The 15,931-nt window shown below is 40.1% G+C and overlaps 1 protein-coding gene across 9 annotated transcripts in view; it reads right to left on the reverse strand.

The window, feature by feature from the left end:
* Positions 1 to 15,931, reverse strand: part of mast4 (microtubule associated serine/threonine kinase family member 4) — a 117,518-nt gene that overhangs the window by 30,844 nt on the left and 70,743 nt on the right. For 4 of the 9 annotated variants that reach the window (XM_075455410.1, XM_075455409.1, XM_075455408.1 and 1 more), the window contains one exon: positions 14,682 to 14,762. The exons of 3 other annotated variants lie outside the window; for them this stretch is intronic. In XM_075455410.1, the coding sequence (XP_075311525.1) occupies positions 14,682 to 14,762 (81 nt within the window). Of the gene's footprint in view, positions 1 to 6,641; positions 7,221 to 14,681; positions 14,763 to 15,931 lie in introns of those variants that run through there. 2 more of the 9 variants (XM_075455413.1, XM_075455414.1) reach the window with 2 other exon arrangements.

Genomic DNA, 15,931 nt, shown 5'->3' on the forward strand with positions numbered 1-15,931 from the left:
ACACAAACTAAGTGCACCCCAAATAGTGGGATAACATTAAAAAGGCTGAAGAGCCCTCTAGTTTTGAGTCAGTTTAGTTCCTAAAAGGATTCGACTTTTGAAGGAGAAGTGTGAAACATTTGAAATATTAATATATATTATATCAAGCCCTAAAAGAACATAGGAAGGCTTGATCAATCAGCTGCTCTGACTTGTTTGTCAGAAACCTGAGTGTTTTCTATCATAGTGAACACACTCAGGTTTCCAGCTGTTTGGATGATTTTCCATCAGGAGGCTGAGTCTCTTCTGCAGTGTGGGGGGGTGTTTTACACGTCCAAATACAATTATTGCCGATTCGTCCTAATTACTGAGGAAAGCTGGAGAACAGCCAACATTTGACTTCAGAGAAACAAGATTATCAGACGACAGAAGATGCCCATCACTGCACTAGGAATTTGAAAATAGTTACTGTGTGCTCGCAGCATCATAAGGTTCAAAGGTAGGTCCGTCAATATTAGTGCTAGATTGTAGTCATGTGAGATAATCAGGTAATGGATTAAACTAAACGAAATTAAATATTTTCATGTGGTTTTTTCACCGTTAGGGAGCACTGATTATATTGATACCCTTTAAATAAATCTAATCCTGCTTTACTCTCATCCTCTGCTGCAGTTTTGGCAAATATGTGATGTGCAATTTATTATTCACATGGCTCAAAGGTAAACAGGAGTAAATATTTTACATCTTTTAAAGCATTAATTGCAGATAAACACATGTTATGCTTTATTAAATTCATTTACATGATTATGGTTTTAACAGCCCAATAATAAAATTCTTATGGAAAAATAAGCTCAATATGACAATTAACTATATATGTACAGTACACCCAACAGGGGAATTCTTGAAATAAAGCTCCGAAAATACCTTCTTTGCAACTATGGCAACATAAATTTATTGACCAAAGTAAAATATTTCTGGCACTACAACAGCAAGCAATACAGCCCCTTTCAGCTTGTTAGTTTGAAACTAGATAGCTACTGACAAGTATTTTGGCTAACCGCAAGTTGGCTCCATGTTGAGTGGCGATTGGGGCAACTTAAAAGATCTGTACATTTAAGACATGTATGCTTTAGTCATTAAAAAAGAAAGATTTATACGGCATCCCTCGTGATAATGCTCCATTGTTACCAGCTTCTTCTTCTACTGGCTTCTTCCATTACTTCCATGTCAAAGCCTGAGAGCGTCTTGGCCACTTTAAGTCCAATAAAATGTAGAAATAACTCCACTCCCAAACGCATTATCTATGTGTATCGTATATGTATTTCTGCTTTGTACGATTTACGTTGATCGTGTTTACAAGTATTTGAAAAGCCGGGTTTTAGTTGGAATAATACAATCATTTGTTTTTTTTCCAACTAAAATGTTCCAAAATGTTTCAGTGACCCAAACGAAACAAACAAATGATCAAAGCAGACTTTAGAATTGAGGCGAGTAGGTCTTAAAGAGACAGGAGCTAAAACTATCATGTGCAACAATGTCCAGAACAAATACTGCATGAACATCAAACCTTTGTTAGGCCACTCAACGGGAGAGCTTCTGTTTCAGTTTCTATAATGCAAGTTTTTCTTTAGATTGCCATTAAAAGGTACAAGACATATAACCTTTGTATAATCCCAGACCACACTTTTGATTTACCAAGACATTTTAGGAGAAAATCTAAAACAACAGGGTGATCAAAGGTAATCAATAAAGCCGAATGATAAGTTGTCGCTCAGATAAGGCAAGCTGATAAAAGCAATAAAACTGTTCAGGTATCAACAAAAAGTACTTAGTTAAGGTTCAATTTAAGTCAGTTTTTCTTTGCCTTCACAAATACAATAACAAAATGTATAACAACAGTATTTCAGTTAGCTATGATTCACATTATCACCTCAGTTTGGGAAAACATTGTTCGTGTTACCTTTTCGATATTTGAACAAACCCATCAAGTTTTAAAGGATCATTAATGTGGAAGTACAGTAATGTTCATCCTGGATGCTACTTGCAGGCGACTTAAATGCACGAAAAAATGTCAACTATCTAAGTTCCGGCCCGTTTCATCACTCGTTTTATTCCTGTAATGAAACAGAAGCGACCGACCACTCTGTTAAACTGCCAAAACAAGCTTTTGTGATAATGCACTCCAGCAGACCCACAGGGAGAATACACTCCTTAAATAAATAGTGGCACCAACAGCGCCACAAAAACAAGTAACATAACAGTTTGCTTTAGTCGTTAAAAAAAAAAAAAAAGCAGGTTCTGTGCTTTATGTTTACTGGTCACGTTATCACACGACTGACTCACTGCGATAAACACTGACTCAGAAATGAAGCCCAGTTTATAACCTTGAAAGAAGAGATGAATTATTCTAATGTTAAAGCAGCTTCACTGTTTAATGATGCATTTAGCATTAGGTTTATAGTTGCAGATTAGAGGCCGTCAGTGGAAACGCATGACGCCCGAAGACCATGGATTCACTTCAAGGTCACAGACTCAAATCGATGACATGCTGTTACATAACCTCCTCAGAGATATGAACCATTTCCGAAAGCGTTTTCCAAGACATTCACAATAATTCACATCGTACAAACTGCAGGGAAAGCCATTTTACAGCTAACAAATGATCATTTTTATACAAAGCTACATTTCTGAAGCATGAGGTACTTTACTTCAGTGATAGATGCACGACAACCATTCAAGATGAAGAGAGGATACAGGAAGAAGGAGGAGTGTGTGTCAGTCAGAAGTGCAGCTCTCCTGTCTGTGTGCTGCAGCAGCGATCAAATTCACACACACTGCACTCATGCTGAAACACATGAGCTGGCGGCCTTCAAGTCTCTGTTAACACTGCAGAGCCCTCAGAGCCTCAATGTCACATCGGTGAAAGGGAAGAGCTGCGAAACTTTTCACACTTTATGATGTCCAATCAGATCACTGACTTTGCTCTAAAGACCATGCTCTAAAGGCTTTGATGGAAAGCAGTCACAATATTCCGCCCGCTTTGATGCCGGATGGCACAGATTCACAGACTTTAAGCATTTATCAGACAACTCCAAACGGACCACTCAGGCTTTGAAAGTTGATAATAATGGATTTTACTTTAGATATTTGGCGTATTTTGGCTTTACTTGGCACTTGGATGTTAATGTGAGCACTTTTTGCTTCTCAAAGACAAACTTAGTACAAGTTTAAAGCAACATTTCACCTGTGAGCAGTGACACTTGAGGTTTTCATACCATGGTTTTGGTAAACTAATAAAATCCTTTATTCTGACAATGCTTGAATGGCCCCTTTAAGGGTTTTATGTTTATTTTCTCCTTATCAAGCGCTGCAAGTAGCATATTTTGTGGCCAATAGTGATGTGTCTGTAAAGGTAGAAACTGCCACCAAAACCAGAGATGGATCCTGGCAGACTCAAAGAAGCAGATCATCTAATGAGAAATCAGCCACACACCAGGGTCTAATAGTATGAGGAGATGATGCACATAACTAATCAGTGGTTGCTTTACTCCTGAGCTCTTATGATTCTAAATGAAACTTTGAATGTTTAAAGTTACAGTGCCCATTCCTGGTAGACTCATGGTGCATTTCCACTACCTCTACACGGCTCGGTTTGGTTGCGTTTCCATTACACTTCGTGCCTCCTCGACGTGGGCGGGGTCGTCGTAACACGGCTGCGCGAAACCTCCGTGATGTCATTTACACGGCGCCGAGCAACGTACAAATCCAGCCTCCTCCGACCTCCTCGACCGACCAAGGAGTGGATTTCCTCTGCAAAGCCATCTCGTAGCAGTACAAACTGAAGCAGTAAAATGTGGAGTCTTGTCTTGAGTCTTGTATTTATTTACATTCTAGTCGGTCGTCGCGCGGTTATGACGCTTGCAGTGACGACACTCATCGCCCAATCAGTGGAAGGCAGTCGGCTGACGTCATGTTTTAGTAACGCTTCGGCTCGCTTCGAACCAGGGCTGAGGTGATACCAAAAGTGTACCTGGTTGCAGGTACCGCGTGCTAGTGGAAACACGCAAATAGCGTGCCGAGCCGAAGCGAGCTAAAAAACGCGCCAAAAGAGAGAATCAGACCGGTGTGATGTTGATCTTGTAAATGTGAGAGGTATGCGTTTAATGGAATCCACAGTCTATTGTTGAAGCTGATTTATCTTCCGACACAAAAAAAAGATTCTGGACCAAAAGTTTGCATCACCGCACGAGAAGACAAACGAAAGTCAAAGGCAATTTTACCAACAATGCCGAAGGCACTGAGAGCAACTTTTACCTTCAACCGTCTACACAAAGCAAGGATACACACCAGCATTGTGTTATTAACTGCTTGTCGTTTCCCACAGCTCTGTCGCTGGACTACTAAAGCTCCAAAATCCAAACTCATCTCCTTGGTCAGCAGGGAAACCCTGTTTTGATTTAAATCCAAGTCATGCTTGTTTACTCAAGTGTTTTCTAGGGCTAACCCTGCAATCAGGAGAGTGGACACATGCCATGAATGATTTATCGTGAGGGAGTGAATAGTATCTGGTACAAAGGTGCTCAGTAAAAGTGGCTCAGATTTAAAAAGATCTATTTATAAGCTCTCACTGTGGACTAATGCCACATCACTGTCCAGTCAAACCTCTTGTTGCTTTGCCTCTCGCCTCCCGTCACATTTGAGTTTGTGGTTTCACAACCTCCATTACAGAGCTGAGTGCCACTTGTGGTGACATTAAATTGACTGCTTCTGGATTACTTCACTAAAAGACCACCACAAGCTGTGACGGGATGCAGGTCTCCTTCCCAACATCTGATGCTGAGCTGGGCTTTGGTCGAGACACCTCTGCGGCACGCAGCAAGGGGGGGAATCGTGTTGTTACTGTGAGTCTTTAAAGGGGGAGATAAAGAAGCCCTGGGCAAAGATGATAGGGTGAAAGTAGGCCAGTGTTTATGCTGTGCTGCGGACGCGTTGGACTGCTGGAACAGATCCATATGAGGTTTAACAGTCTCGCTTACATGCAAAACCCTCAACATCACCAAACCATTGTCCGCCAGCACACAAGCAGAGCTGAAAATATTTCTTTAAGGACTGAAAACCGTTTCCAATGACAGCGTTCTTCGCATTTCAGACGTTTTATTTTTATCTCGCATTTTTCAAAGAAACCAAGATGAACACAAAGTAATCTCAATCTGTCAAAAACGATTACTTAGATTTACTTATCCAGGTTGCGGGAAGAAGCGAAAATAGATCTTTGATTGTCTGCTTCTGAGAATCCAGATGAATTCCACATGTGTGATCCTGACCCGTGTCAACATGAATAATCTTTTTTTACTTTTGCGTTCCCTCGTCACAGCTGTCAGGTGAGCTGACAAAGCGCAATGACACAAATTGCTGCTGTGTGCTGACAAACCTTAATTCAAAGTCACACACAGATGACACACAGAGCTCTATTAATAATTTTTTTTTTTTTTTATAATTGCTTGGGTGTAAAAACACAGTGGCACATTGTTGTAGCCAACAAAAATGGCTACTGCTTTAAGCTACCGCCAGCTTCTTACAGTATTACGTTTTGTACAGATCCAGCTTTGAAAAAGCTTTGTTTTCTTTGTTATTTTGGCTCCTATGATGTAAATGCATCTCAGCTTTATTACACTACGTACAGTCTCTTGATAATAACTAGTATCTTGGTAATAAGAAGAAAATAATCTTGTGATATATGACAACAAAATCCCTTTGCCGTAGATTTGAGTCACTTCACATCTGTAATAAAGCTTCACATCTGTTTTTGACATTAATGTTAATTATTACTACAGTTTATCTTCATCAAACATAGCTGTGATCTCTGACACTACTACAGCACAGCTCTAATTTTCAACATCACCTCCAAATCTGACATTTTTCAATGAAAAATATATTTCCGCCTGAAAATGACCATTATTTCTTATTAAGCTGTCCTGCACTGTAAAAAAAGTAGGTCAGGACAGGGATTACAAAATAAATATCATTGTATAGACTTTCACCAATGCTGAGTCCCATCATATACAACCAACTGGGATCAGATGGCTTAGCTGTAAACCACTGTCCACACACTAAATCCCATAAAGCAATGAGGAGTTTTTAATTCCACGATGTTACGAATGATTCAAAAAGCCAAATGAAATACAAGTTATTCATTGAAATCCAAACATTTTTCCAGGAGGCGGCCCTTTCCTTGCACAGCTGAGAAAGTGCTTTTTTTGTTTTGACAAACGAGCAGTAACATAAGGACACTAACCCAGTGTTATTTAACCAGAATGGCACATAGAAAGCTCATAGAAAGCACACATCATGTGCGAGGAACCTGAGACCGCCTCGGCAACAAACATTCAATTACCATTTGACTCACAAAGCAAATAATACACTGTGGGGAAGAAGGGAACACCCATTTTCTCATTGATGCTGATCTCATGAAACAGCTCAGATAACATGTTTGCATGTAAACATTAAAACACCTCGCTGAAAGTTATTGTTTTAACTATATGTAGAAACTATGCTCTATACAATTAAAATATGCCCCAAAAAAAGCTTTACAACAAAATAACAAAAAAAAAAAAAGTTAAAAAAAGCAAGGCAGTCTTTTTTTTTTTTTTTTTTTTAAGTACCTTTTGGACCGACGCAAACGAGCTCCACTGAAGAAATGTGGCATATTGAAGTTGGACAGTACTGTCCACGGACTAGAATCTGTAGACATTGTGTCCGCGTCATACCAGAGAGGAAGATGTAACGGGGGCTTTTGAGGACCTGATGAGAAGCGACGGCTGTCAGGGTTCAGGAGGTTGAGACCCCTTGAGCAGTCCCGACAAGTGCTCTCCTTAGGTCCAAACTTCCTCTGCACAGGCACATCTGCAGCCAGCTGCGGCATAAACGCCCTGGCAGGGAGGACACGTTGTCCTCCTCTGTCCTCACACACACAAAAAAAAAAAAGTAATGCAGGGAGAATCTTGAGAGGCACAGAGAGAGTGTGATCCAGGTCAGGTGCTGAAAGCCTCCACTGCAGCAGGGACACGACACCTAATATCAGCTGACTTTTCCCCGTCTCACTGAGACTGTGTTCCGTATCCCAAACACTCACCCTGCTCCCTTCGCTCAACATGCTTCATATCGTGTAACAGGCATCTACCACTTCACATCCTGTGCGGGGAGGGGGGAGTTCTGAGACAGAGGGGTACCGCATCATCAGCTCATGCTGCTGTGAACTCGCTGCTTTTACCAACTCACCCCTCAAAAGGTCTGGTGGGTCAGTGTATTTAGCAGAGGTATCTGAAATGGAAATGTTCCTCTTTTGCACAGATTCTACTGCTACTGCATAAATTCTACCCTTGGCTTTTACCTGCATCGAAAGTCCTGCCTCATTCATTAAATGGAAGCCTCGTCTTAACTAAAATCACCTTTGATCCGTGACTCATTTTTTGTCCGACTTTACAAGCAGATAAGCGTCAAAACTCAAATGATTATTGAGAAACATGAATAGATATGTCATTAAAGGTTGCACTATATAAATAATAATATATAAATATATATATATTTTATATAATATATAAAAAGGAAGGTCTTAAATGTTGAGGAGGAATAGTCATGAATTCATCATGCAAACAGTTTTTTTTTTTTGTCAGTTCAGTGATGAATTTGACTTTCAAGTGAGTGTGAGAGTTCGGGGTCAGCTGATCACAGCTGGCTGCGGGGTGGAAAGTATGTGGAGAAATTCTCCGTAGCTATCAGGGCTAAAACAAAACAATCTTTCAAACAAAATTATAACCATTATAAACTTCTGTCAAGGAACTTCAGGACCCAGATTCCGATTACTCGTATAATAATTAATGTGGATTATTCTTTATGGGGGGGAGGGGCAAAGTTCATCCCTGCAAATGAGCAATTCAAAACTAAAGTGACGTGATAAGGGTGTCTGAGTGTGTATGAGATGCTGTGAATGAGATCAGTGTAATGAAACAATTAATCATGGGTTACTTTAATAATCGAGCATTTGTCTGTTTTTTTTTTCTTCAAGCCATAAAATAACAGAAATATCAACCAACCACATGAGAGCATGTAAAAGTAGAGATAAATTACATTCACATTGGAAGAAAAAATCCTGTTAATGTGGCTTAGGGTCTAATATCATTTAAGACAAAATGAAGACACATTTGGCGGTCACAAACGGGCCGAAATGACAAGGTGAGGAGCCTATATTTTAATTTGTTTATTTTGTGCAGGTGCCTTACATAACAGTCAAGTTTAGTCGCTGTTAAGAGGAGGTAGCATTAGTCAAATACCGAAATTTCACTCAGTATGTGTCTTTACAAAACCCTAAAAAATGAAAAGCATTTCCAGACTGTTGCTCTGCTCCAATAAAATCTGAACTTTAAAGCTGCAGCGTCATCTTACAAATTCACCAGTAAGTAACTGAAAGACAACATCTATGTAGTGAATTTTGCACTTTGATGATCCTCTACAGAGTTGGACTACCGTGCATGTGTACAGGGACATAAACGGTGCTCCAATTAAATGGGGAAACAGAGCTTTATCCATAGTTTATTCAACTGCGCACAGAAGCGTAGTGACTGCGGGTTGTTTCATCTCTGATGCCATAATGTTTGTTTTAGAGTTTTCTTTAATTGCCACATGCAGTTTTGGCAACCCGACTCAGTTAGGTTAAGGAAAAATGGCTGGGTACAAACATAAATTTCCACAAAGCTGATTATTATCTTGATTAATCCTTCAGCCAGCTACAACATCACAATGCTCCATTTGATGAATTTATCAAACGTCATGTCTGATTACCAGACTAAAGTCAAATAATTTATGAATTCAGCTCAAAACATCCGGTTATTGCAATTTGAACTAATTGGGGATTCTTAATGACCATAGCCACAGACTAAATGTATTGATGGATACTAGATACCTGAGAGTAATACAAGCCATCCACCCTTAGATGCACACAAATGGTAATGGTTTCTAAGATATTTTAGGTATGTTGTCTCCAGCCAATCCCCCTAATAACCGCAGAGGGCACAGTCAGACCTCAGGGCCCCCAGAATGTTGTCTAATCACTTACCAAGAGCACTGCCTGAAAGGGATTCAAAAGCTCGGAAAGAGAGACAGGAAGAGCACTGGCATGACTGACACATAACCACTGGTTCCATTTATGTGCACCTCTTCTGTAATGAAGTGTTATCAGAGGTCATTTTCGTCAGCAGAAAGCCTGAGTTTGCGAGTTCATTCTCTCAGAGCGGCTCGACCCGTTTCCCTGCAGGCTGGTGTGACAGCCTTCACTCTAATTATGGCTTCACTCAGTTTCTGTGCTCCACATAAGAAACAACGGTTCAGATGGTTCAAAGTCAAACCCGCATAAGGTAGCATGAATAGCAAGGTCACTGCCTGTAATTTGCTGACGTCACCAGCAGAAGATTTGGGTTACTGTCCTTTCACTGGCTTCTGTCACTTTCTGGCAGCTCTCAGAAAAAAGAAAAATAAGGACAAATGTTGTTAACTCTGACACTAGTTTAGCTTAAGTGACATAAAATAGTAGCATGTAGCATCCTTTGTAAGTGCATTGACAATCTGGATACATAAAATATCATTCTTTGGAGAATTAGAACAAGCACAAATCTGTTATTTATAGATTCTGAGAGCGTATACTGAATATATGTCTGTTCAGGTAACTCATGAGCAGCATATCTTTGCAGCAAACAAAATATCCATTTACTGCTTCTCACCGAAACCACTCTGTATTTCTGTTAATGTCTAACAAAAGTGCACAGACCATTTCCTTTTCCACCCGAGCTTTAACAATCATGCTATGCTGACATTTATTTGTGCTGGCTTGCAATTCTCTTTTCCCACATCTTTACTGTGGTCTTTGCTACTTTAACACCTCTTGGGAGTCAATTCTTACTTTGCACATAAGACTGTGATATATTCTGTAGTGTAATACACTCTTATGTGCATGTGTTCATTATTGATAAAGACCAAAGAAAGTCTGATCCACAACTGAACAAGTAAGAGTGTCAGAATCTACAATTAATCATTCTAATTATTCAAATAAAATGCAAGTAAACGTGCACTGAAAAGTTTGGGAGGCCTTTGGGAATGTCCAGGATTTCACACAAATAAGAAAGTGTGAATATTGACGGCTGTACTTTTCATGTCTCCATTGAAGATATTATTATTGAAGATACAGCTGTTTATCAGATTTGCACAATAATGTATAAATGTGGACCATCTCTGCTAACTAAAGTTCAGTAATATCTCTTATTTCTCCCCCTACCCGAACCAGGGTTTGCATCCCCACCCCGCTGTTACTGGTGTGCAGTTAGTGAGAGTGAGTTGTATGGCTTTGTTTTTGCTGGCATTTTTAGTGACTGTAGGATTGTTTAGGTGAGTTTGTCTGCTGAATCTGCAAGTGTGTCCTGTCCTGCCTCCACCTCTGACACCCTGTATATTTTTATTACCCCCTACCCGGACCAGGGTTTGAATCCCATTCCTACTTATCTTAACCTCGTTTATTTCTCCCCCTACCCGAACCAGGGTTTGTATCCCCACCCCGCTGTTACTGGTGTGCATTAAGGCGCTGGCATGGTTGACGCGTCTGTCACGTCGGTGGCGGACCGTGACGTCAAAATGACGTATCAGGCATGGTGCTTCCCTTGAAAAGACGGCGCAGCGCGTTGTCGTGCACCAGTCGATTTTTGTAACTTGGCGGCGCCACCAACGAAAAACTGGATGGACCGATGTGAGACCAAGCTCAGTCAGGAGATGCGTTTGTACAGGCAGCTGTACGAAACTGCAGTGAAACAGCACAGGGACCACGTAAACTCCCAAAACTGGTGCACAGAGATGGGCAGAACTTTGAGGAAAGAGGGAGAGTTCTGTAAGAATGTGTGGAAGAAGCTACGGGACAGATACATGAAGGCAAAGAAGAGGGCAGAGACTCAAAAAGTGGTGATGCCGGGGGCTTCAGACCATCACCTCTTTTAACTGAATTAAAAAATTAAAATTACCCGAATACTGCAGCAGTATCATTAATGACAGTGTTCCTGCTCTTCATTGTTTTCTTCTCCACTTTCGTGGTTGTAGAGTAGCGGTAACCTTCACGTAGCAGCGCCACGGAGAAAATTGCAACTACTGGCGCATCGTCTTGCGCCACTATATATGGCGGGCACGAACTCGTGAGGTCATCAACACCGCTCGCGCGAGCAGACGCAACAACCATGCTAGAGACTTTAGGGGGGGTGACTCTGGGACGCCAGTGGTCACTGTCTAGCCTCCTGGAGGTGTCGTGGGCCCAACTAGACGAAACACTGATGAAAGGAGGTTCCCACCTGATGACCCCAATGATATGTTGGTCAGCACTGCTCACTGGTCTATATAGGGAGTATAGGGAATTACTCACCGAGTCTGGTCCTTTTATTTATTTATTTTTTTCTTTAGCACAAGTTTCTTGTGTTTACCTTGAATCTGGAATTTGATTAAAAAAATTAACCTAAACCTGATATCATGCACCGCTGCCCTGACTTTGAAAGGCTGTTGTTTCCTACAATGTCAAACTACTAACAGTTAATTTAGTTTGTCACCATAAACAAATTAATGAATTATTATGTTGATGACTTGGAATACAATTAGTCTTTAATTTGCAACCCTATTTTATCTTGTTACAAGTATTTTTCATAAATATTAGGGTCCTCAGTCTTTACAGACATATTTCATGGTGGCCTGTTTGTAATAAACCTGGAGTTTGGAAGGTTAGCAGCTGTGATGATCCTGTGCTGTAAATGGATGGAACCACAAAGACGTTGCTACCCAACATGAATTAGAAACCTATATAGGATGACAAAGTGTTGATTGAACTCGCACAGCAATCTTTGATGAAGCCCTTTATTTGTAAAGTCATAAATTAGTTGGTCTTATTAACTTCACAGAAGATTAAAACCAAAAATATTAGACTGTACTATAGTTAGGTTGTGAGAGGAAAACATTGTTTCATCAAGTAAGCAGTTAGCGAATGTTAGCTGGTCAGCACATGAAACTAAACAATATATTTACATCGACCGTGGTCTTTAAGATCCTTAAAAGCACTGACAAGATAAAATTGGGTTACAAAGGAAAGACTCAATAAAAATGGCAAGCTGTGTTGGCTGCAAACGTCTACAGGGGCTGCTTTTAGCCTTTTTCAGCTCCATACATCTCTTCATTGCTATAAAGCTGTCAAAGTCTTCAGGTTATATGGCCAACTCGTTGATTTTATTTCTTTTATATTTGGCACTCGAATTTTAGGGATCATCTTTGCTAATTCCGAAGCTATTCCAGAGCATAGACTGCACCCAGGCCTGGCTTTCTTTTAACAACTTGCAGCATGCTGTTGCAGAGTAAATGTCCCTGTCTGAGAGGAACAAATAATGGTGATGCACACTGTATAACGTTTGATAGCTCCTTCTCATTTCATGGGCTGTTTGGGATTTCTGTGGCGATGCAAATGTGATGAAAAACACCTGAATGCAGAACTGGGTGATGATTACAATAACAAAGGTTGAAGCAGCATCCCTATCACACACATTTCCATCTACGTTACATGGAAATACCCGACTCCAAATAGCTTTAAAAAGAGCTGTTGGAACAGGGACACAAATGACTTTTTGAGATGAACAGTGAGTGATCTATCAATACGATTAAAAAAAAGAAACTTTTTGTGTGTTAGTAGTTCAGTAAGATTGTGTTAGACTACAAATGTGAAGACCCTCAGTCCACAATATGAGAGGTCAGTTCAGAAACCCTGTTAATTCCAAACTTTTTCTTGCAATTGAAGCTGTGGGTGTGAGATTCAGTCAAACTGTATAAATCTCTTTTGTTTAACTTATAAATATTCTATCATACAAGATAAATAATGCAAATTCCTGAGCAGTCAAGCACTCAGCGGTTTTCAAACCATGGTGTCAGTTTCACTAAAGGGCGCGTTTATTTCATCTTTAGTCCCACATGAAAACCAAAAAAAAAAAACTCCCGCCACCATCTTGTATCTGTTGATACAGCGGCGTGCGTCATTGATGCACAGGGCTTTGATAAACACACACAAACACATGTTTGATGGGCAAAGAAGCCAAATCTGGTTCAACAGGACTTCAACAAAATGGAACAGAATCCAATAAGAAGTGTTTAAACTTGCCAGTCAGTATTGTAGTCTGCTGTGCCTCTGAAGAGGCTAAAATAACACACATGAGCATGGCTTTACAGGGGAAACAGGTTATTTACTGCAGCGTCAGTCAGTTGATACCACCCAGCCCTACGACCTTGGCTTTGAGCTCTTTCTACCTATAGCTACCTTTATGTATGTATGTATATATATATATATATATATATATATACATATTTTAAGCATTTGACTAAACCTGAAAACAATACAATTGGCCACAAGTTCTGATCATAGTATCAGCTGCTTTAGAAATAGAAGTGTTGAAATACTCCATTGACACAATGTCAACAACTTATTCATCGAACATGAGTCAGTCACTATTTGTTTTCCCCATCATGGCAAACCACGTGTTTTCATGTTAAACTGGGCTTCTCTTAGTGCACAACAACCTATGTTTAGTTTAATAAATGAGAGCAAAATCTTATATTGTCCATAATAACCATTAAAAAAAGAAGAAGCGAAAGATATCTCTACACTCTTACATGGAGCTGACTCACTTAAACGCCTGCTTCACTTAACTCTCTCTGAAGGCTGAGCAGTACAAGAGGAGAACAGGGGTGAAATACGTGGGTGTTTCATGCTATTCATTGATACAGTCAATTCTCAACATTTTGTGTTTTGAATGAGCTGGAGGAGGAGGAGGAGGGGGGGGGGATACTGAAAGATTCATTCTAACAGTTTGTCTCTGTGAATATGTATCAGAATCCGAATGCACAGACCAATTTGCATCAGTGAAGCAGGCCATAAGAGAAAGGGTCTTGGTAATGCTTATTCTCTAAGTATAAAAGAAGATTGGAGCAAAAACTCTTCTTAAGTCTTCATTTTTCATTCTGTGAAGCAATCGGATTAGACACAAAGAAGCACATATCTCATCTGTCCTCATCGGGTTTGTTTGATTAGCGAACTGGTAACAATTTGAAAACCTGAAAGTCAACAGAATAGATTAAACCTAAATGAGGTGGATGAGATGTGGAGTCGAAGGAGATAATTACCTTCGTGGCACAAGATAAATCCTAATCTGCAGCTCTACCAGCGCACACAAATTTTTGGGATATTAACACAAACTAGTTCAGATCAAAGCAACGGGGTTAGATATTGAACCTTTACTAGCTTCAACTGTTTTGAATACTCATCATTCCCAAATGAATCAAGCCAGGATTCAGGCAAATTGGGACCATTCCTCACTTTGATGTATTGCAAATGCCACAAATCCTACTTAGCACATGAAAGAGGAGCATAAACCTCAGAACAGAATGGGGAACGATGGGGGAAGGGGCGGCGTTATCCACATTACATAAGCGCCGTTTCTTCCTTCAGTGTCATGTCAGCGACATTATTTCAGTAGGGAGAACTGAAGACTCAGCTCCAGCATTATAACTGGTGAACATAAGATTGACTCAAACATGCACTGACAAGCCTGTCACAACAACACAGCCATGGTTGAAGAACTCTTGCTTACCTCCAGAAATGAAAAGCGTGCAACGGGCTGCACGGACTGCAAGGGCTAGTGGGAGTGGGGCTCAGGCTTCGAGGAGTGAGGCTGGAAGTTAAATTGAATGCAGTGAATACCTATCTTTTAACACACACACACACACACACACACACACACACACACACACACACACACACACACACACACACACAGAGAACAGATCCCCTTCCCCACCCTCCTCACAGCCCTGACACGCGCCCATATGAAGACAGCAACGTCATGAAGAGCAAATGATCCGTGTCAGATGAACCTAATCATGTTTGAAGAGCAGGTTCCCGAGCCATTTGTCTGGTTCTGCAGTGTTTCTGACATTAAGCCTGTGGACTGATGCACACTAAAATGGCAGAAGGAAATGAAGAGCACTTGGTAAAAGGCTGCAGATTACAAAAATGAGTTCTAGGTTTAACAGAAATTTGGAAATTAAGTTGCAAACCGTTTGTTTGTTGCAGCCAAAATCATAGAGAGAGACTTTTGGTTCATTAAGTGATGTCATGCATCGAGTGCTTTTTCAGATGGACTGTCAGCAGTAGCACTGCAGAGCATTAGGTCATGCAAAGGTGAGTAACTTTTACTGCAGTGGCCTCCAAAACTGTTTAATAAAACATTGTCCAACAGAAAAATCCCAAACATGATGCAGGAAATTAGCCTCAACATTAAGCACTAGGATTGTAGAAACTTTTTCAAAGAAGGAATCTAGTGATTATTTTCAAAATTAAGATGAAACCACTATAAACTGGAGCCTGATATACTTGCTTTACTGTGTTCAAGATCTCTCTGTGTGCCACTCTGTTGTCACTAGTCACTATATATATATATATATATATATATATATATATATATATATATATATATAAAAGATTTGAACTGTAGTTCACTATGAATAAATATCACGCACCATCTTACTGCAGTGAGCAGCAAACCCTCTGATAAAAACACTCCAACAAAATATGCTCTTTTCCAACCCATTTTAAGTCAAATTGACACGCTAATTGTTGAATTTGGTCTTAAAGGGAATGTGATAAAATTGGCCGATTATGAATATAGAATATAAAGATAAAATATAGTATGGTTCTCATTGTACATTAAAATAAGCGGCACTTCAGAAAAATGAATTCAGTGAGGGGACTATTTTGCATAAGTCCCAAAATCTGCATAGAAATAACGTCATTCATCAGCCCATTGGCTCAATTACACATTTCAAATCCTCAAAGACAGGG

The sequence above is a fragment of the Odontesthes bonariensis genome, chromosome 22, assembly GCF_027942865.1.
Source record: "Odontesthes bonariensis isolate fOdoBon6 chromosome 22, fOdoBon6.hap1, whole genome shotgun sequence".
In the NCBI taxonomy this organism is placed as follows: Eukaryota; Metazoa; Chordata; class Actinopteri; order Atheriniformes; family Atherinopsidae; genus Odontesthes; species Odontesthes bonariensis.